The sequence below is a fragment of the Mesoplodon mirus genome (assembly GCF_964341445.2).
Source record: "Mesoplodon mirus genome assembly, chromosome: 10".
Classification (NCBI taxonomy): Eukaryota; Metazoa; Chordata; class Mammalia; order Artiodactyla; family Ziphiidae; genus Mesoplodon; species Mesoplodon mirus.
Genome location: NC_138986.1, coordinates 21,407,825 through 21,431,525, shown reverse-complemented (window position 1 = coordinate 21,431,525; position 23,701 = coordinate 21,407,825). Strand labels below are relative to the sequence as shown.

General features: G+C 38.0%; 1 protein-coding gene across 2 annotated transcripts in view; it reads left to right on the top strand.

The window, feature by feature from the left end:
- Positions 1-20: 20 nt before the first annotated feature.
- The window catches only part of PEX3 (peroxisomal biogenesis factor 3), a 36,553-nt gene continuing 12,872 nt past the window's right edge, over positions 21-23,701 (top strand). The window contains exons 1-8 of one of the 2 annotated variants that reach the window (XM_082634248.1): positions 21-309; positions 8,671-8,802; positions 14,093-14,174; positions 20,543-20,586; positions 21,845-21,969; positions 22,257-22,323; positions 22,431-22,485; positions 23,015-23,183. In XM_082634248.1, the coding sequence (XP_082490374.1) occupies positions 252-309; positions 8,671-8,802; positions 14,093-14,174; positions 20,543-20,586; positions 21,845-21,969; positions 22,257-22,323; positions 22,431-22,485; positions 23,015-23,183 (732 nt within the window). In that variant the 5' untranslated portion in view covers positions 21-251. Of the gene's footprint in view, positions 325-8,670; positions 8,803-14,092; positions 14,175-20,542; positions 20,587-21,844; positions 21,970-22,256; positions 22,324-22,430; positions 22,486-23,014; positions 23,184-23,701 lie in introns of both variants that reach the window. The other variant, XM_082634247.1, reaches the window with a different exon arrangement.

The window sequence follows — 23,701 nt, the reverse complement described above, 5'->3', positions numbered from 1 at the left end:
CTCAGGCTAGTGAGCGGCGGCGGCGGCGGCGCGCCGGCAGCAACAGAAAGCGCAGCTGCTCAGCTACAGTCCACGCCCCCTTCCCGCTCCGGTGACAGTCTCTGCGGAAAGTCGCGTTCGTGATTTTTGGAGAGCACCGAGTGGGACGACGGCGGTCCAGCCGGGTCGTCCGTGCCAGGCGACGAAGAAACGTTTTCCTGGTGAACCATTCTTCCTTCCCTTTAGGCAGCCCGCACCCCCAGGGCCTGAAGATGCTGAGATCTACGTGGAATTTTCTGAAACGTCACAAAAAGAAATGCATCTTCCTGGGTACGGTCCTCGGAGGTGGGTGACAGCGTTCTTGGAAAGGGGCATCGGGAGGAGGGCGTGGGAGAGAGATGTCTGTCTTCTTAAATAGAGGTGGAAGGATCATGGCCCAGGATTCGTTCAACCATGGGACGGGGAACCGGGTGACAAACCTCCAGGGTTCTTTACATCTGTGCAGTTGTGAAATTTGTGCCCTTTGCCCTGACACTGCCGCTTACTCTGTTTCTCGCCTTTTACTCACTCACCTTGGGAGAACCCACCACAATTTTTTTTTTTTTTTCTGTTTCAAGGCACCGTTCTCTTACGGACGTATTTTTTTTACTTCTCTTCTATTGTTTTACTGTGAGGTTCTTCGTTTCTGTTTGGTACTGCCAGTACTTTGGCATTCACCGTTGGCAGAAGTTTCGTAATATTCGAGGGAAGTTAACTAAAGCCTGCACACTTCGAGTTCTTGTTTAAAGTTAATTTGAATTTTTGAAAACAGCACAATTGTACTGAAGGACTGGAATGTATATGCTAGACAAAGAAACACAAATCAATATTTTAGCTCTGCTTCTGCTGTTTTAGAATACAAACTATGTAGTAAATTATGCAGTAAGAAAGTGCTTTCGGGAAGTTGTGCAGTCGTCTCAGGATCTTCAAGATTGAGATGAATTCCCACCTAGCTCACATAACTGAGTTGCACAGGCTGAGAGGAGATTTAGAAACAGATTAGATAGCAATCTCGAGAGCCTTTTTCCTCATAAGACAATCATGCGGGGGTCTAAAGGAGAGAATAAAAGGTCTTGTGTGATACAGGAGAAGGAAATGTAGGACTGTTAAGAGGGAATTTTTAGCATTTGAGTTTTTTGAGAAGTATTATCACTGACTACATGCTTTGGTTACAGAACTAGTTAAAAACAAGAGCAGAAGTTTCCCAAAAAATTTGGTTGTTTTTCTCTTACTATGGATTATATTCTGTTGCCCCAAAACAATTTGAAATTAGCAATACTCTTAGTATTGCTCAATAATTCAGCTCTGTTGATTCTTGAAAATTTGAAACAGGCTTCTTGTTAATGAGGGAAGGAGAGTGTTTTTCTCGTCTCTGAGGTCTACCACAGATCAATAATGATTATATGTAAATTTTAATTTCAATCTTTGAAAAATTCTTTATAGATAAAATGTATTTTCTTATATCTTCATGCATTGATATCTAATGTATATGTAAATTACGCAGAGACTACTGAGTCCACTTTATTTGTAGAAGCTAATGATTTATGTGTGATGGAAGAAGTATAAATAAAATATTTTTGCCTCTACTGAAGGAAAGAAAATAGTATCTCTTTAGCAATCTCAGAAAAAACAGCATACCCCGTCAGATTTATGGAACAACCTAATGGTAGGTTAGAAATAATCATAGGGGAAGCAAAAGAGTACACTTAAGAGACAGTTATAGGTGTGATGAATTGGGAGATTGGGATTGACATATATACACTAATATGTATAAAATGGATAACTACTAAGAACCTGCTGTATAAAAAGATTAATAAAATTCAAAAGAGAAAGAGATAGTTATAGATTTTTTTCAAAAATCTATTGAGAGCTGGGCTTCCCTGGTGGCGCAGTGGTTGTGAGTCCGCCTGCCGATTCAGGGGACGCGCCCCGGTCCGGGAAGATCCCACATGCCGTGGAGCGGCTGGGCCCGTGAGCCATGGCCGCTGAGCCTGTGCGTCCGGAGCCTGTGCTCCGCAACGGGGGAGGCCACAACAGTGAGGGGCTCGCGTACCGCAAAAAAAAAAAAAAAAAAAAAAATCTATTGAGAGCTTTATAGTTAGAGATTAAGAGGAATGAGAAAGGGGGGAAGAGGTTCAGAGGAACAGAAAAAGAAAATAATCCTAGTGTTTTATAACAAGAAGGGATGTCAGTCTAAAAAGAAAACAGAGTAGATGACCGTGATTGGCATTTGTTTGAGCCTCATAGTCTTTCTGCTTCAAGGGAAAGGTCCTATAACATGGTACATATCAATTCATCACTTTTAAGAAATATTTATCCAGTGCCTGTAGTGTTGAAGGTAATATGATTGGAAATACAAGATTTACAGAGATTCACTATTTTTAATAGTAGTAGCTACCATTTTGTGGGTGCCCAGCGGGCCCTGTATTAAGCTCTTCTATTCAGTGGGGATGACGACAGGATAGTTATTGTTATCCCCATTCAAAAATGTGGGAACCAGAGTGCTAAGAATTTAAAAACTTGTTGAGGGTCCCAGAGTTAGTAACAGGGAAGCTAGAACTCAAACCCAGGTGTGTTAGATCCCGAAGCACATTCTCTTTCCACAGTACACCACTCTTGTCTTCATGGACTTCATGGTCTAAAAGGAATGAAAACAAATGACTTAGCTTCTTCAGGCTGCTATAACAAATACCACAGACTGGGTGGCTTATAAACAACAGAAATTTATTTCTCCCAGTTCTGGAGTCTGGAAATCTAAGATCAGGGTACAAGCATGGTTAGGTGAAGGTCTGCTTCAGGGTTGCAGACTTCTTATAGTCTCACATGGCAGAAGGGGCTAGGGATCTCTGTGAAGGCCCTTTGATAAGAACACTAATCTCGGGCTTCCCTGGTGGCGCAGTGGTTGAGAGTCCGCCTGCCGATGCAGGGGACACGGGTTCGTGACCTGGTCCGGGAGGATCCCACATGCCGCGGAGCGGCTGGGCCCGTGAGCCATGGCCACTGAGCCTGCGCGTCCGGAGCCTGTGCTCCACAATGGGAGAGGCCACAATGGTGAGAGGCCCGTGTACCGAAAAAAAAAAAAACAAACAAACAAACAAAAAAAACACTAATCTCGTTCTTGAGAGCCACACCGTCATGCCCCAAGCGCCTCCCAAAGACTCCCACCTCCTGATACCATCACATAGGGCATTAGAATTTCAACATATGAATTTAGGGGAGACACAGACATTCAAACCACAGCAACAAGCATACAGATAATTAAAATACAAAACAATAAGAGCTGAAAAATGCTGTATATATCAAACTGGCAGATAGCCTGTGCAGTTGGAAATAATTAGGAAAGGGCTTCATGGAAGAAGTAGCACATTTTGACAGATTTGCAAACTAGGTAAGATATCAACTTGCATGCTCAAGAAGCTTGGCCATTCAGTGCTGGGGAAGGAAACTTTAATGTTTGGTCTCTGGTTTTTCATTCATTCAACAAACATTTGAATCAGAGGGCCTACTCTCTCTATATTGGGCTCTGGTGATACACAGGAATAAGATACAGTTCTTGACTTTGAGGAACTCATAGTGCAGTCCAGAAAGCAGAAATGGAAATAAACAAAAGTAGTACAGTGAGAGTATTAGAGTACTATAATAGAGCAGGGTTCTGTGGGAGCATAGAGAGAGAGAATCATGGAGGTGTTCAGCAAGCCTCCCTTAAGAATCCACTGGAGGGACTTCCCTGGTGGTGCAGTGGTTAAGAATCTGCCTGCCAATGCAGGGGACACAGGTTTGATCCGTAGTCCAGGAAGATCACACATGCCACGGAGCAACTAAGCCCACAAGCCACAACTACTGAGCCCGTGAGCCACAACTACTGACGCCCGCGCGCCTAAGAGCCCGTGCTCCACAACAAGAGAAGCCACCACAATGAGAAGCCCACGCACCACAATGAAGAGTAGCCTCCACTCGACACAACTAGAGAAAGCCCGCGTGCAGCAGCGAAGACCCAACGCAGCCCAAAATTAATTAATTAATTTTTAAAAAAAGAAGAATCCACTGGAGTTACAGCTAGCAAAGTAGAAGGGGGCACAGCAGGTAAAGGGGTTGCTCAGCAGATTCAGAGACCTTGTTTCTGGTGAATCAAAGTGTATTTCACTATGGCTAAGCACAGGGAACAAATGGGGAGTGGCAAAAGATAAATTTGGAGAAGTAGCTAGAGTGCAGATTGTGAAGGGCCTTCCTTATTGTGCCATTCTACAGAATTTGGAGCTTCTCAGACTTTAGTATGGATAAAAATCACTGAAGGGACTTAGTGAAAATATAGAATTCTTTCTCCGAGATTCTGATTCTTTAGGTCCAGAGTGCAGTTCATTAATTCTTTAATTCATTCAACAAATGTTTATTGAGCTCCAATTGTGTAGCAATATTATATATTGGGGGTACAACATCATATAAGACAAAACATTTGGGGATGTTTTCAAGGAACTTCCTTAAAGTCTACATTTTTTTTTTTTTTTTTTTTTTTTTTGCGGTACGCAGGCCTCTCACTGTTGTGGCCTCTCCCGTTGCGGAGCACAGGCTCCGGACGCGCAGGCTCAGCGGCCATGGCTTACAGGCCCAGCCGCTCCACGGCATGTGGGATCTTCCCGGACTGGGTCACGAACCCATGTCCCCTGCATCGGCAGGCGGACTCTCAACCACTGCGCCACCAGGGAAGCCCCAAGGCGACATTTTTTTTTTTTTTACGGTATGCGGGCCTCTCACTGCTGTGGCCTCTCCCGTTGCGGAGCACAGGCTCCAGATACGCAGGCCCAGCGGCCATGGCTCACGGGCCCAGCCGCTCCGTGGCATGTGGGCTCCTCCCGGATGGGGGCACGAACCCGCCTCCCCTGCATCGGCAGGCGGACTCTCAACCACTGCGCCACCAGGGAAGCCCCGACATTTTTAACAAGTACCCCATCAGTAATTCTGATGTAAGTGGAACATTAAGAAATGATGGAAGGGTGTTGAAGAATTCTAAATATGGCAATAGTACAGTCAGATTTAAGTTTTAGAAAATCACTTTGCATATAAAAGATGGATTGGAAAGGTGTGAGACCAGAAACAAAGGAGAGTTAGGAAGCTGTTAAACCAGTTCAAGAGCATTAATAATCTGGGTCTGAATGAAGACAGTGGTAGAGAAGTGGACTAAAGTGGCAAAATTTAGAAAATATTTCTGAAATAGAATAGAAGGGTTTGGTGGTCTTTTGTATGGGAGTGAAGTTAATAGATTATTTTCAAACTCTTACTGACATTATTAACCTAGTAAAATAGTTATACTGAAGAATTTTCATCCATTAAGACACTAAGTGATGGTTTTAGAAAACCAAATTCGTAATATGGGAAGGCTAGAAGATATTTTGTTTTACCAGCAGTGTTCTGACAGGAAACGTCAAAACATTTTACATTTATTTTCTGAGATATTTAGTGAATGTTTTCATTATTCATAAATAAAGTCATAGCTAAAGAAGAAATTTTAAAGCTCATATAATCCCAGCCTTTCATTTTATGAAGAAATTTAGACCCAGAGAGAGGAAAGACATGCTTAAAGTTACCTGCCTAGTTGGTGCCACAGCCATCAGTATCTACTCTCTTCTGGGCCAGACTCCAGGCAGCAAGTCAGGTGTATCCTGAGCTCCACGTTTTAGGTAATGAATTCTCTGCTTTCATTCTTACTTCCGTAGGGAAACAAATCGGACAAAATCAGAATTTATGAATTTTGCAAATGAGAGCCTGGGTAAATTAGTCCTCGTATAGGAATTTACTTCAGTGCTAACTCGAGGAAAATAATGGATTGTGGGATTTTAGCCTAATGCCTTGTATCAGTTTGCTAGGGCTGCCATAACGAAGTACCACAAACTGAGTTGCTTAAGCAACAGAAATGTATTGTCTCTCAATTCTGGAGGCCAGAAATCCAAGATCAATGTGTTGGCAGGATTTGTTCCGTCTCAGGGCTTTAAGAGAGGATCTGTTCCAGGCCCTTCTCCTTGGCTTGAAGATAGCTTTCTCCTCCCTGTGTCTTTACATCATCTTTCCTCTACACATGTCTATGTCCAAATTTCTCATTCTTATAAGAACACCAGTCGTACTGGATTAGGCCCACCTCAGTGACCTCCTTTTAACTTGATTATCTCTGCAAAGACCCTATCTCCAAATGACGTCACTTTCTGAAGTACTGGAGCTTCAACATGTTAATTTGGGCTAGGATACACTTCAACCCATAATAATTTATCTTTTAGCTTTAGTAAGAATATACTACATTTACCAAATAAACACAGAACAGTTAGTTGACCCTTGAACAAAACAGGTTTGAATTGCACAGGGCCACTTACACAGTGCATTTGACCTTTGAACAGCTCAGATTTGAATTGTGCAAGGCCACTTATATGCAGACTTTTTTCAGTAAATACTGCAGCACAACAGATCCTTGGTTGAATCCAAGGGCACAGAACTATGAATTGAGCCCACTGTAAAGTTACAAGCAGATTTTCCACTTCTGGAGGGACTGTTCTGCACCCCTAACCCTGGAGTCGTTCAGAGGTCAACTGTAGTTCCTAAAGTGTTTTTGTCAGACACTGTTGAAAATCTAATGAAAGAAGTGGACCTTCTCCCCAGGAAAACACATAGACCAATCAAATTTACTATTATTCCAGAAAATTCTTAACTATACAAGGGGTATCATTGCAGCGTTTCATTTTACACTACTATTATTATTTGAGAAATAATAATCATTTTACACATAACTTTTAGCCATCTGTTGTGCAAATAAAATAGAAGCAATTCATTGAGAAGAAGTTATTATATAAGAGTTGCCTGTCAAAGGGTTACTTTGTGAAACGTAAGTCAGTTGCTTCATTCTGTTAGTATTACGGCACTGTCTTCAGTTTACTGAGGATGAATTACAAGAAAGGTAGCTCTGAAGACATTTATATGAATTTTTATTTATTCTTTAAGGAGATTGTAATACACTTTTTGCATATAGACATAACAGCAGTCACACTTTATTTCTAATTATTTGTAGCACATAGTCTTTCAATATCTTTTTAAGACATATAACATGTTATCAGTTCATCTGTATTGCTTACATTAGTGAAAATAATTCAGGATACGTGTTTGCTTTGCAGTTCTTAGTGGGCTTCCTCCTTCCCACCTGTGACAAACAGACCAAATCCAATTATTTAGGTCATGTACAATTCTTATGTTCTTTCTTGTTATATTGGAGGCTGCAGACAGTTGGAAGGTAGGTGAGGATTAGTTACTCTCCTACAGCCTTGTTGCCAGGTTATCATGAAACAAATTCTGGCTCACATTAAGACATCTATTATCAAGCATAGATAAAACAGTATCATAACTTGTTCTATAAGCTCATTGAAATCCCATTGTCCTTTCTTTGTGCTACAACAGAACCATGCATAAACGATTTACCCAAAGCAAATGCAACAGTATTCTAGATGTAGGATTCTGCTGGCCATTTGGTTAACACTCTTGACTAAGAATCCTTCGAACTAGCAGCTGAGGATCTGAGACTAAGCCATTCCTAAGGGTGAAGGACTTGCTCGTATATTCTTGTTCAAATGAATATTACTAAAATGTTTCAGCTAACCCAGTATCTTAAACACCAGTCATTTAATCTGTGAAAAGCCATTTCTGATATTCATTTTGCTAGGTTAGTTGAAGTGCTTAAGCCTTGAAATATGGCTTTTGATCAAATGCTAACTAACCACGCGGGAGTGTTAACATTCCCAGTCAGGACAACTGACTGCCAATAATGTATGACCAAAATGTGCACGTTTCATATTGTACTGTCTATACTGAAATGTGTTAAAGTAAATTACAGGCCGCAAGACCCCACCCATGTTTTTCTATCGTAGTGTCATAATTTAGGAAGTTTTGTACCCTCTTCACCTTCCCTTTTGCACTTAAGTTTCTAGTTTTAGATGTCTGCTTGACAACCTACCTTTCTTTTATTCTTCCTTTTAAATTTTTTCTTATATTTTTAAAAAGTATTATATTTTGATTGAAGAAAATGTGTAAACCATAGAGAAGCAAGCCGAAGGAAGAAAATCACCTGCTCTCCCACTATTTAGCAATGATCATTGTTTAATATATGTAAGAAATTAAAATCCATCTGTTGTCATATATGTTTACGTACATTAAAAAGCAAAACTTCTAGGATCTTATTTTATCCTCTAACACTATAACATGGATGTTTCCTTAAGTCATTAACTGTTTAGCAATGTAGTTTTTAATAGCTACGTAAGAGTCCATTGTATGGCTAGACCATAATGTATTTAAACAGTTGCCTTTTGCTGGACATTTAGAATATCTCCAGTTCGCTATTAAAGGCATTGCCTGACTTTGTAGATTTAATTCCTTTCTGTTTCTTTAGACCTAGTCTTTATGTACCCATCTATCATTGGCTTTTAAAATGCCAGTCTCCTTTTCCTTCTCTTCAGCTTGCAATTCTATAAGTTCTTTAATTTAGGCTCTTAAAAGTTGTAATTTTTAGCTTTGCACTAATATAAGCCTCATATTTGGATAAAGTGGGTTAAAATACTGTTTAGAATTTTTAATACTCTGATTAACTGAATTAATATACTAACTTGTTTTAAAAAATAATTTTAGGAGTATATATCCTGGGGAAATATGGACAGAAGAAAATCAGAGAAATACAAGAAAGGGAGGCTGCAGAATACATTGCCCAAGCACGACGACAATATCATTTTGAAAGTAACCAGAGAACTTGCAATATGACAGGTAAGACAAAGAGAACTATTTATACATGTATAAAGTTGCTTGATTATTTATATTAATTTGCATACCTCCAGGACCAAAGTTAGAGGAAAAGGCAAAAATGATAAATCTAGCAAGTATTTACATGATTTAACTGAAATACATCATTTAATGTAGATTTGGAAAATCAACGTAAATTAATATGCAACATAGATGCTTGTTCATTCATTTTATTTATTCATTCAGCAAATACTCAGTGTACTCAGCACTGGGGAAACAGAAGGTGAACAATTTAAAACAAAAAAACCTGACCTTGGGCTTCCTGGGTGGCGCAGTAGTTGAGAGTCTGCCTGCCGATGCAGGGGACACAGGTTCGTGCCCCGGTCCGGGAAGATCCCACATGCTGCGGAGCGGCTGGGCCTGTGAGCCATGGCTGCTGAGCCTGCGCATCCGGAACCTGTGCTCTGCAGCGGGAGAGGCCACAACAGTGAGAGGCCCGCGTACCGCGGAAAAAAAAAAAAACAAAACACCTGACCTTCAGAGTTTATTCACTAGTGAGAGAAAAAGATGATAAACAACAGGTAAATGACTTTAGGCAGTAATGACTGCTTACAGGAGAATGAGCTGTGTGAGGGGTGGGGTGCCCTTTAAGGTGGGGCAACCAGGAGTCAGGCCTCTTTAAGGAGGTGACATTTGAGGAGAAATTAAATGGTACAATGGAGGGAGCCATACAAAATGCCTGTGGTGGGAACAAACTTGGCATATTTGAGAAATAGCAAAAAAGGCTGTGTATCTAGAGTAGCATGAGCAATGGAAGAAGAGTGATAGGAGACAGGGCTGCAGGAGTGGGCCTGATGCCATTGGGCCATATATGTCATAGTACAGAATTTCTTACATTTACAAGGCACCTAGAGACCTATAAGTCTAACACAATAGTATACACTCAGTGTTAATCAGTGGTAATAATTTAATCTCCAGAGCTAGAAACCTACTGGGAGGATGCTATAACAAAATCAGCTGCCTATATTTGAAGAAAACAAGGTGTTATGTTATAATTGGCATAACTCCTTGAAGAATTAGTTCTCAAATCCATGTCAAACTTGTTTTTCTTTGTTATTGTTTGAAGCTTAATGCTTTTCTACCATTTCTTTCAAGAACAATTTAATTTAGAAAAAAATTTATAAAGGTAGGTTCCCTTTGTTCAATTTTAAAAGTAGAATATTTTTTCAAGGTTGGAAGAACTTTGTTTTTAGTTCAGTCTCATTTGATAAAGAGGCTGGGATTAAGAAGGTTAAGAGGCACATTCCAGGGCTTCCCTGGTGGCACAGTGGTTGAGAGTCCCCCTGCCAATGCAGGGGACACGGGTTCGTGTCCCGGTCTGGGAAGATCCCACATGCCGCGGAGCGGCTGGGCCCGTGAGCCATGGCTGCTGAGCCTGCACGTCCGGAGCCTGTGCTCCGCAATGGGAGAGAGGCCACAACAGTGAGAGGCCCGTGTACCGCAAAAAAAAATAAATAAATAAATAAAGAGACACATTCCATTTCAGCTGGAGTATGATTTTTTTTTTTTTTTTTTTGTCTGTGCTGTGCGGCACGCGGGATCTTAGTTCCCCTACCGGGGATTGAACACGTGCCCCCTGCATTGGGAGCGCAGAGTCTTAACCACTGGACTGCCAGGGAAGTCCCATGATTTTTAATGTTTGAAATAATAATACTTCAATCTATAAACCAAAAATTAATCATAAATGCTGTGTAAAATGGCAACTCAGATAAGGTACAGTAAGTAAGAGCACAGGCTCAAGGGTGAGGCAGATCTGGTTCCGTTCCTAGTTTTGCCTTGTAATATCTGTGTGTCTTTGGGCAAATCTAAATCTAGTTCTTTCCTCTATAAAATGACCATCATAAAACCCACTTCATAAATGTTTTATGAGAATGCGGTAATTCATATAAAGTGCTTGGTACATAATAAATACTCAGTAACTGATAACTTTTTAAAAATTACACAATTCTTTAAATCAATATTTAGCATTCAATGTAGTAGTACTACCAAGGACATTTTAATGAATTTTTAAAGAATAAGAGCAGTCCATTTCTTTTTTTTCTTTTCTTTTCTTTTCTTTTTAATTGAACGAAAGCTTCTTTAAATTCTTTAGTGCTTTACAGTTTTCAAAAGTTTCACATACATGATTTCATATAATCCCATAATAATTCTTTTTTTTTTCCTACCCCTGTACTGCCCCTGCCCCCTTCCCTCTCCCCACTGGTAACCACTAGTTTAAGAACAGTTCATTTCCAGTTATTACTCAAGTTTTCAAAAAATGAAAAATGCTGACTTCTGGGATCTCAAAATACATCTTAGTTTGACATGGACCCTTGTGTCAGTTTAGGTGCTCTGGGAAGCACAGGTAAGATGGGATTAGATGTGCAGGAGACTGACTGGGGGGAACGCCCATGCAGAATAAAGAGGAGAGAGCAGAAGTAAGCAAGGAGAGCCTTTAGACCACCGTACAGGTCTGATAGTTGTGAATAGAATGGGCAAAGGAAGGAAGGTTAGGTAAGAAGAGTCTCTGACTACAGCACGGTTTTAAGAAAGTTTTGACAGGCCAGTCGGGAGTCCTCAAGCCTAAGTTCCCTGGTAGAGGAGTCCCTCAGGATCGGGCCTGCTTTAGTATCCCCACCAAGCACTGTCATTGGCTGAGAGCAGTGTAGATCCAGAGGGGTGGCAGCTGGAGCTGTCAGTTAATTATGCTCCTCCCAGCAGAAGATGCGAGTGGCACTTTTCCATGACCATCACACCCCTCAGATGAATAAATAGCTGATATAGGCAGTTAAAACTAAAATATGGTGCCCACTAAGAGCCAAAATATAGGTTCACTGAAAAAATTTCCAAATTAGCTTTCTAATATGTACTGATAGTGGGGTTACAAATCATATAATTAAATTTCTGTTCTTTTGAATAAGACGTAATGGACATACTAGAAATATTTAGTACTTTTAGGTAAATATAATCAGTTTTTTAACCCAAGAAGTTGGCCCCAACTTGAAAGATAGTATCTAATGGAATGCTTCTGTGCCCTGCCCATTGTCTTTACCATCTTCATGATTTTACTAAAGATATGGGAGAAGTGCTTATTAAATTTAAATTTACACATGACACAATGCTTGGATGCATAACTGACACCACAAATGAAGTTTTGGGATGCAAAATAGTCTAGTCCCGTTTAAGTGCTAGACTGGGATAAAAGAATTGTTCTGCATTAAAAGTCAATTGTACTGATACAGAATTATCCAAGCTTGCTTAAAAACAGGATGTATGAGTAAAGATTGGGAATTCTAGTTGAACATAAGCTTGTTATGAACCAGAGTATGATGCGACTTCTGGAAATACTAATGTAATCTTAGACTGAAGTAATAAAGTCTGTGGTTCAGCTCAAAGGTAGTTATAACATGCTCTGTGGTAGTCAGAGCAGAGGTCCATTTCTGCCTCTCACATGTTAAGAAGATACAAACTGGCATGTGTCAGAAGAAGCCAAGTAAGGATAATAATAAAAAGAGCTAACACTTACTGAGCATTTCCATGTGTAAAGAAGCACTGTTCTAATGCCTTTTATCCTTAATCCTTACAACAGTCCTGTAAGGTAGATCCACTGTCATCCTCAGTTTACAGATGAGGAAACTGAGGCACAGAGAAGTTAAATAATTTGCTCAGGGTCACACAGATTCAAGGCTGGTGAAGGGTTGTCCTGTGATTTGTGGTTGGACTGGGGATGTTTATCATGGAGACCAGGCGGCTAAAGCAAGACATGAAAGCTGTATTCAACTCAATACAGAAACATATTTGTTCAGTGTTAGTACAGATGGCTAGAAGAGAAGAATAGCCTTGTCTTTGGTTGAATATGCTGAAGTGGAAAGTCAGAAGCTCTTATCTCTCAGGAGAATTATTGAAGAGATTCCTCTTAAATCATGTTGTCATACCACATAATCTTTAAAGTTCCCTACTACTTTTTCTGAATGTAGGACTCTAGTGTTGCTTTTTCTTGGTAAGATAAAATACCATGTTTAGGCTAGATGTATATACCACGGACACTAAGAGAGAAACCACATTTTACATTGACTGAGCTGCTACTTTAGTTAGTGGTCTAAACAACTTAGGTGATTTAATCATATATCTTGAGGAAATATGCTGAAGCTACACAATGCAGCACTGAAATAAATGTTTAGAGTAGGTTAAAAGCTGAATTTTCTATAGAAAAACAATAACATGGGGCCTCCCTGGTGGCGCAGTGGTTGAGAGTCCGCCTGCCGATGCAGGGGATGCGGGTTCGTGCCCCGGTCTGGGAGGATCCCATATGCCGCGGAGCGGCTGGGCCCGTGAGCCATGGCCGCTGGGCCTGCGCGTCCGGAGCCTGTGCTCCGCAACGGGAGAGGCCACAACAGTGAGAGGCCCGCATACCGCAAAAAGAAAAAAAAAAAAAAAAAAAAAATAACATGGATCTTGTCATTAATATCTTTCCTTGTCAAGAAGTAAAAATCATACACTAAAGTTTTCCCTTTTAGAATATGGCATTTGTAATCTCTTGATATTTTTTCATTTTGTTATCACGACTTCTTTAGTGTTAGAAATACATTTTAAATTCATGTATGTACATTTCACCAACATTTCTTATACCATGCATAGAGCCATAAATAAAGTAACTCCCATAAATTACATGCAGTCTTTTTTTCCATAGAGTATTATATCTTATTGTATTTTCATGTTGGTATTCAAACAGTAGCCATTGTCAAAACCAAAACTACAGCTCGGCAGCTCTTAATTCCTAGCCTGATGCACTTTTGTCTAGGTTGTAACAAATGCCTGTTGCTTTGTAGTATTTAAGAAATAAATGTTTTCTAAAATTAGAAATAAAATGTGGAGCAAGAAGCATAGCTAAAGACAAAAGATCATTTTATTGAATCAGAAATAAACATTTATTGTAAAAGATCTGGAAAAAAAAAAGAATTATCCATAGTCTGTAGCCCAAAGACCAACACTGTTAACATTTGGGAATAATTCTTCCCATTCTTTATTCTACGTGTACTTGTTTGCATCACTATGATCACAACATGTATATGCATAATTTTGCTTCACGTGAGCAGATAAATGATTTATTAGTATGTAACTGGTTTTTATTCTTAATAATAATTTGAAAGCCCTGAACTTCCTTACCAACCCTTGCTAGCTGCTAGTCCTGTCATATAGCCTAAAACAATGTGCATTTCTCAGCGAAGGCAGTCCTATCACTTGTGACCTTTTTAATTTTCTGTTTGTATTATAGTGCTGTCCATGCTTCCAACACTGAGAGAGGCCTTAATGCAGCAACTCAATTCTGAGAGCCTTACAGCTCTGCTAAAAAACAGGTAAATGCAAGTTACAGCCATTCTCATTTATACATTGCACTGAAAATTTATAGAATGTAACTGAAATACTTTTCAAAACTCTTTGTTTTCTTATTTTTCTTTCTATTTAGAGCTTATAATAAATAAGCTCATTTAGAAAAAAATATTTACTTACGATATCATTTAATTAATATTTTGTCCATTTATTTATGTTCTACCTTGATGTGCAAAGTATTTAGGGTGACAATATTTGTATGTATTCTGGTTTTCATACGAAGAGATCTTCTGTCACTTTGACATTTTTTCAGAAATTTAATTATTGAATTTAATTAGGGAATGTGTTCCTGAACCAGATGTTGTGAAGTGACAGTAATGTTAAATATTAAATATTAATTCTTTAATATTCTTAAAGAGTTTACAGCATACTATCTAAAGCATGTGAACATACATTTTTAAATAACTAAAGCATATGAACTTACATTTTATATCATTAACAAAATGAAGTACAAATATAACATGAACATATGATAATGATAATTTGTCTTACCATGACAGTGTACTGTGTACAAAGCACTTTCATACATAGGACCTTGTATGTGGAGAGTAGTATGTATTGGAGTATTGTAATTTAGTGTGATGCTGTGTTAGTTTGAGAAGACTTCCAGAAGGCAATGGCTTCTTTTCATGAACAAGAAGGGGGGTGGAGGGGAATGGTTTCACTAAATATATTTTAATCATTGTGGCCTTATCGAAAGATATTCATTTTCCATGTAATCATCCTCCAGTAGTCAGGGGAAAGAAAGTGCTCTTTCTGGGGTGTCTCTTTGTGCCAGGCCCAGTGCTAGATACATTACTCCCATTTAATTTCCACAGTATCCTTGTGAGGCAGATTTTTTTTTTTAACATCTTTATTGGAGTATAATTGCTTTACAATGGTGTGTTAGTTTCTGCTTTATAACAAAGTGAATCAGCTATACATATACATATATCCCCATATCTCCTCCCCCTTGCGTTTCCCTCCCACCCTCCCTATCCCACCCCTCTAGGTGGTCACAGAGCACCTAGCTGATCTCCCTGTGCTATGCAGCTGCTTCCCACTAGCTATCTGTTTTACATTTGGTAGTGTATATATGTCCATGCCACTCTCTCACTTCGTCCCAGCTTACCCTTCCCCCTCCCCGTATCCTCAAGTCCATTCTCTGCATCTGCATCTTTATTCCTGTCCTTCCCCTGTGTTCTTCATAACCATTTTTTTTATTTAACTTACATATATATGTGTTAGCATACAGTATTTGTTTTTCTCTTTCTGACTTACTTCACTCTGTATGACAGTCTCTAGGTCCATCCACCTCACTACAAATAACTCAATTTCGTTTCTTTTTATGGCTGAGTAATATTCCATTGTATATATGTGCCACATCTTTATCCATTCATCTGTCGATGCACACTTAGGTTCTTCTGAGGCAGATATTATTAACTCCATTTTGCAAATAGGAATTTAGTGCTCAGGCAGATTATGCAGCAAGCTGGAAAATTTCTTTGAAGACATTTTCTGTAGTCAGATAATACCTCCCAAAATAATAGTGAATTCATATACAATTGGTTTGTGTACTTTTTTTGGATGGGGGTATAAATTGTAATTCTTTAATTAGAAAACAAATATACAACTTGGAATGGATTTGAAGCAAATTGTGTCATAACAGTTTTTAAGTGGCTAAAACAAAGTTTAAAAATCAAGTAACGGGCTTCCCTGGTGGCGCAGTGGTTGAGAGTCCACCTGCCGATGCAGGGGACACGGGTTCATGCCCCGGTCCGGGAAGATCCCGCATGCCGCGGAGCAGCTGGGCCCATGAGCCATGGTTGCTGATCCTGCGCGTCCGGAGCCTGTGCTCTGCAACGGGAGAGGCCACAACAGTGAGAAGCCCGCGTACCGCCGAAAAAAAAAAGAAAATCAAATAACAGGGACTCCCCTGGTGGTCCAGTGGTTAAGAATGCGTCTTTCAATGCAGGGGATGCAGGTTCAATCCCTGGTCGGGGAGCTAAGATCCCACACGCCATGGGGCAACTAAGCCTGCGCGTCACAACTACTGAGCCCGCATGCCACAACTACTGAGCCTGCGTGCCACAACTAGAGAGAAAGCCCACGCACACGCCACAACAAAGAGCCCACGCACTGCAACAAAAGATTCCACATGCTGCAACTAAGACCCAACGCAGCCAGCAATAAAAATAAATTTTAAAAAAATAAATAAAAATCAAGTAACAATAAAAGAAAAGTGTATGAGTACCTGGATAATACCCGTTTTGCAGTAGTGCAGCTTTTAAATACATATTATTGACTGTCCAGAATCCACACAAAGTTACAACTCTCCACTTCAACAACATGATGACAGTCCCTAAAGGAAACTACTTAAAGAAAGGCATAACCTAGATATTCCCTCATTCAACCAACTGATCAGGTTTTTTAATCTGATTAAAGTATAATGCTAGTGATAAGAATTTTGTCCTTAGTTTCATGATTCTTAGAGGCTGACACACTTTTACTACTACTTATGGATGTAAGGTTTGGTTTATAAATTAGTTCATGTGATTATATAAAGAAGAAACATATAGAAAAATAAATTTTAATTGCCTTAAGTTTTAGTCTTACTGAGAAGGCAAGACAAATGAAATAAGTGAATACACTTTTATAAAAGCACAGAAACACACACATTAAACATAAGTGGGATTCTTTTTTTTTTTTTTACATCTTTATTGGAGTATAATTTCTTAACAATGGTGTGTTAGTTTCTGCTTTATAACAAATTTAATCAGTTATACATATACATATGTTCCCATATCCCCTTCCTTTTGCGTCTCCCTCCCACCCTCCCTATCCCACCCCTCCAGGCGGTCACAAAGCACCGAGCTGATCTCCCTGTGCTATGCGGCTGCTTCCCACTAGCTATCTACCTTACGTTTGGTAGTGTATATATGTCCATAAGTGAGATTCTTTCTTGGTAACCCTGTTTCCTGTAAGGCCCTACATTCCCTGTGTTTTGGGGGATTCAAGATTATTAAGATAAGGTCTCTTTCTCTCTAAGACCTTATCATCCAAAGGAGGAATTAGATGAAATAAATTATCATAATTCAAGACATACTGTGGTTAGTCTGTGGTAAAAAGTAAAAGCAAAATGTGGGGAGAAAATGTGGGAGGCTTGAGAGCAAAGGGATTAATGATGGGTAATCCTGGATAGCTTTAAAGAAAAGGCATGAGCCCTCTTTATACACAGGAGAATTTCTTAAATTCTTGGAAAGATAAGATGCACAACAGTTCTCCTCATTGCCTGTTTCCTCTTTAAACATGTCCGTGTTATTTTTTCTTTCCTTTCTTTTGATTTGAAATTACTATTTGCAGTTTGGGGGCTGGGGGAGGGGAGAATGTCCATTTGAAAAGTATTTGCATAAAGAGACGCTTGAGCCCTTACAAAGTGTGATTAAAGTAAGGCCTCCAATCTTATGACTGCTTTTGTATTGGTTTTCAGTCAACTCCGGCCTCATATAAGCCTGTCAAGCAAGTTAATTTTCTCCTTAAACTGTGATAATAACTAATCAGAAATAAATGAAAGATTTGATAGTCTTATTTTATCAGTTTTATAGTAGCAAATAAACAGCCATCACTGCCTTTAATATTTGGCATTCTTATTGATGATTGATAATGGCAATGTAGTTTCAATGGCAAAGGATCTTAAACATCCTTCATCACAAGACAAGTAGAACACTTTGAAAGGTTTAGTTTAATTCTTAAACATATTTTGGTAATATTAAAGAGTCTGATTGTATTTAACTTGGAGTTGGTTTCCATCAGACAAATCATTGGAAAGGAATCTTGGCCTAGAAAGTACTTTCCTCTGTTCTACATAGGTTTGGAATCAGAATCTTTAAAACAGATAAGGTGAATTTTTTTTTCATTTTTTGTAAATACATATATTAAAAATGATTACCACAATCAAGCTAATTAACATATCCATCACCTCATGTAGTTACCATTTTTTTGGTGTGTGGTGAGAACACTTAACATCTATTCTCAGGAAATTTCAAGTATATGAAAGCATTATTATCAACTGTATTCACCATGCTGTACATTAGGTCTCATCTTGTAACTCAATTAAATCTACTTTTAAGTCTGATAGTGGTGAATGTCAACATGAAGAAATGTCCTGCATGGCTATAATTCAGTCCTGTCCCACCAAAATCATGCCAAATAAGTACAGTTTCCAGACAGATACCCTAATTTGCCCTTCCACAGCCTGCTGCTATTGAGCACTTCTTGTGTTAAAATTTTGGAACCACTGTTTTCTTATCTTGTTTCATTTAGAATTTCTATAAGAATCACTTTGAAATTTATCTTAGATAACATTCAAAAGAAGTGATTTACTTGCATTAAAATACCTAACCCTTGAATTGTGGTTGATTCCCAATTTAATATGGGACTAAAATATGGTGTTCTGCCACAAGGCCTGAACAGTAGCGTAAGGTTGCAGCAGGGCCTTGTAGGATTTTCTCCATGTATCTACCAAACTTTTGCCATCTAGGAAAGGGATACCTGAAGCTCTACAGTCTCTCCAGTGCCAAAGAAAGATAAGAAGCTAGTAATATCCCACAATTGTAATGGTAACTCATTGTCTGATTATAATTATAAAGAATATGGGATTGTATTTTTTGTATCTTTGTGGTTTTTTAATTTCATTTTTCTAGTAATTCATTTTTATTGTATTTTACCAAACTGTTCATCTGTGACAGATTAGAAATAAGAAAAAAACCTGGTCCTACCACAAAGGTGATTTGAAAAGCCCTGAACTTCGTCCACATAGTATACACACACAGTGAGTGGAGTACTATGCCGTGGTTTAAAAAAAAATAATAATAAAACGATGGCTACTATCTCTATACTATTATGGAATGATCCCCAGGATATATTGTTATATTTTTTACAAAGATAAAGGAAAATGTGTATAGAATGCCACCATTTATCTAAGGGGGCAGATATGAATATACATACATATTTGCCTATATAAAGGAAAACAATGGTAAGTTAAAGTATATTTTTTAATAGTTACCTATGAAGAAGAAAAAGAATAAAGGTGGGTAGGAATGGACTTCTTTGAATATACTGTGTTGTATAAATTTGAGATTGGAACCATATAAATATTTTACATATTTATAAAACTATGTTTAGTGTTTAAAAAGCAATGTCTAAAAAGTGATAGTAAAATAAATGAAATTAACCCAAATGTGTATCTAGTTGGTGTTGTAATCACAAAAACAGAAACTATGCCAAGTGACTTTAAAATAGAAATTTGACTTTGTGTTTTTAGTGGGATATATACTCTTAGAGCATACAGAATTGGAAAAAAAAAAAAAAACTTAAACTCTTTTCACTGTTGCTATTGCTATTCTGAGACTGTTGTCCATAGAGTGAGGGATGAAGCAAATTAGTAATTATGTTAGTTTCACTGATTTCTAGTAAGGGCAAAAAGAAATACAGATGTAAGAACAATGAGATTGTTAAAAAACCCAGTGGTCCTAATTTTGAATTAGAAGTATCAATGTGAATTCATGATGTATTTTATCTCTTTGAATATATGTTCATATAAATAAATAAATAATACATATATTGATATTTATTAGCTTAGTCTACTGAAAAGGCTTAGAAATAATGACCTACCCAGTAGCAATGAACATCCTTAATCAAAGTTTGCAGTCTCAGACTACCATTTTCCACTACTAGGAACCAGGACTCTCAGAGAAATGGATGATTTCAGGTTTGCAGCAAGAATTGAACAAGATGAACCCAGAACATCTTTTTATGTCAGAAAGCAAGGAAGCTGTCAAAGACTAAAGGGGTCATGTCAAAAGGACTTAGGAACTAACCTGAATAGCCCCACAATAGTCAAAGATGGGCAGTTTGAACATCAGTAAGGATAATAACTGCAGTGGGTAGAAACACATCAAACACACATTTAAATGCATGTGTTTGTAATGATACTTTCAAACAAAAAATACTTCATTACACCTTTGAAGGGTTATAGAACCTACTGCATTATTTGTAAAACAGTAAATAAGGGAAAGAAATAAATACTATTCCTGCTTTTCCTGTATGATTTTATAATACACATGCATATGCTCAGAAGGAGGAGAAAGACTAGAAGGATATACACTAGGATACTATGAAAATGGTTGTTATTATCAGTTACTGAAATTACAGTTGTTTTTACTATATTTTATGGGCTTTGTTTTCTGCAGTTATCCTGTGATAAAATATAATTAAGTATAGAGCTGTAAAGTTCAAAGTTTTCTGTTAGATTACCTATATTATTATTTTCATATTTTCTGATATTTTTCTTTAGGCCTTCGAACAAGCTAGACATATGGGAGGATCTGAAGATAATAAGTAAGCCTACGTATTCTGTGTAACAGCACAGCCTTAAAATATTTTTAATGGGGAATTTTTGTACTCTATTATGTGGGTAACTCTTCTTTACTTACCTCATAGAGTTTTTGTCAGATTAAATAATTCTCATAAAGCAAGTAGATCAATGGTCATAGAAACTACTCAATAAAAGTTAACGGTGGTGGTGGTATTATTACTGTTATGATAATATGTAAACCTGTCCTAGATTACATATATGCATATTAGGTACTGATATCTACAATATATACTTTGAAGGAAGTTTTTACTCCAACCCAGATAGTAACTTTACTTTGATATTGTATGCAAACTTTGATTAGTGATAAAAATTTGTAGCAAAAAGCTGCCCTAGAATAGATATATCTCCATGTCTCAGAACTTCATACTCTGTCAGTTATTCCTGTGTTTTCCTATCCATTCAACTAATCCTTATCAACTGAACCATGCTTAAACTTTGCCTATTTGAAAATGAACTAAACTTTTGTACTACCCTGTATTTCCTTTCAGCTATTGTACTTTCTCACATCCATTGTATAATACAAAAGATTTCTACATTCCCTGTCTTTCCTTCTTCACTCCTACTCACTCTTTGACATACTAGAGCCTGGTTTCCGGTCGTGTATCTCCACCCAAGCAGATGTCTCAAGCATCAGTAGTAACTTCTGTGTTGCTAAATCCAGTGGACATTTTCATCCTGCTAGACCTCTCCACAAGAGTCAGCACCTTTCTCTCTCCTCTGTTTTGAACACTTTGTCCTAGCCGGGTCTCTGGGTGTTTCCCTGTCTTTGTGTACCTTCCTCCAGCCCTTTAATGGGCTTATCCTTTATCCTCTTTCACCTGCCATTGACGGCTGGAGCTCTTCCATACTCAGCCCTCTTCTCTTACTCAGAACTAGCTCCCTGGACAGCTCTGAGTTCTGAGGCTACAACTCTTAGTGCTTCCCAGTCCTTTCTTTTTTTCCTTTCTAAGCTAATAATATATAACCCTTCACTGAATATATTGGTTATTGTTTTTTGGGGTTATTGTTTCAATTAAGAGATCATTCCTAATTTACAATAAACATTTTTTAAGCAGATAAACTATGAAATGTTTTGAATTGATATATTTTTGTACTTGAAACAATTACAGATGTATTTTTAAAGTCATCTTATGAAAAAATAACTGTAGGAACGGTTTGTGATTTTACACTTTGGTTGTATTTTAATAATTAGTACCAAGTGGTTTTCTTTTCTCTGTAAAGGTTTCACAAGAAGTATCGTAGCTGTGTACAGTACTTGCATGCTGGTGGTTCTTTTGCGAGTCCAGTTAAACATAATTGGTGGATATATTTACCTGGATAATGCAGCAGTTGGCAAAAATTGCACCGTAAGTTTAATAGACTTCAATAGATATTGCCCTTTCTTTCAAGAGGTTCAAAATTTAATCATCTATTATTTATCATGATAATTCATATAAAATAAATATCTTTATATTTCATGTGATTATAAACTTTTAGCATTATTATTCTTCATATTTTGAAGCTAGGCTTTTTGTTATGTTAAAGAATAGTATTTTTCCTGTTGTTCCAGGTCCTAAAGAATCTCAGCTCAAGTTATAATGAAAATATTACTATTTACTAATAATATTGGGTACCTTATTTCTGTTTTATACAGACAGTTCTTGCCCCCCCAGATGTCCAACAGCAATATTTATCAAGTATTCAACACCTCCTTGGAGATGGTAAGATTCTTATTCGTGACCTGTAAACTAATTCTGATTCATTCATTTGTATTATTGAGGAACTGAAAAAGCGAAGAACGCTTTTATGTTTGTTTTTGCTTTAATAGGCCTGACAGAATTGATCACTGTCATTAAACAAGCTGTACAGAAGATTTTAGGAAGGTAAGGCATTTTGCTTTGGCTTTTCTGACTTACTGATCCTGATGAATAAAAGAAAAATTAGAATTGTTCTAATGAAGCTAGTGATTTGACAAATGGTGGTCTGCGAAACTCTTAACCTAATATGGACACAGCCCTGCAGTGTTACATTGTGGAATCCATTTTCTTCATCAGTATCAACCTTTTCATACTAAGGGAAAAGATTTAATGTTTCATTGTTTATTGATTGATTTCCAAACAAACCAGAGATATTTGGGTCATGAGATAAAAGACCTGCTTTTAAAAATCTGTGTCTGAGGCTTTTAACTCCCGTTCATACAGTGGGAATTTTCTTGTGAAATCTTCAACAAGATTTTTCTAGGCCCTTAATGGGTAGCTGATTTCTTAATCTACTCTAGTGATTTCATAGTCAGCAGTTTCAGGTTTGACTGGTTGAAACAGGATCTCAGGTAGTAACCTGTTAGGGAAAGAGTGTGTATAGGATGTGTTGTATACTTTCAATTTATCCCAATTCCCTTTTCTCTGTTTCTAGTGTTTCTCTTAAACATTCTTTGTCCCTTTTGGACTTGGAGCAAAAACTAAAAGAAATCAGAGATCTCGTTGAGCAACATAAATCTTCTTCTTGGATTAATAACGATGGATCCAGATCTTTATTGTGCCATTATATGATGCCAGATGAAGAAACTCCATTAGCAGTTCAGGTGCTTAATTCATAACCATTTAACCAAACGAATTACTCTTTTTTTTAAGGTGTTTTTCACTATCTCTTAAAATTTAGATTTCTGAGTCTCTTGAAAGGTAAGTGATTGAAAGACATGTATTTCAGTAATTTAAATAAAACCTCATTAATTTAGAAAACAAGCTGTAAATGGAACTGACTTCTAGTTAGAAACAACTTTAGATATTCAGCAGAATTTTATTGAATATTAATTATTTGACAGACACTAGTATGATTGGGATATAAAATGAATAAGACATATTCATTACACCTGGGGAACACAGGAGACAAATTCAGTTCCTTTGGCTAGAGCATTTCTGTACAAGGTCAGGTAACAGAAGACAAAGCTGGTAGTTGGGGCAAGATCCTAAAGAGCTTTGTGTGCCAAGATAAAGAGTCTGAACTTCCATTTCAAATTCTAATTAGGCCAGTACCACAATCACATTTGCTTTTTAAGATGAATCAATGATGGCAGTATCTGAATGGACTGAAGGAGTCATC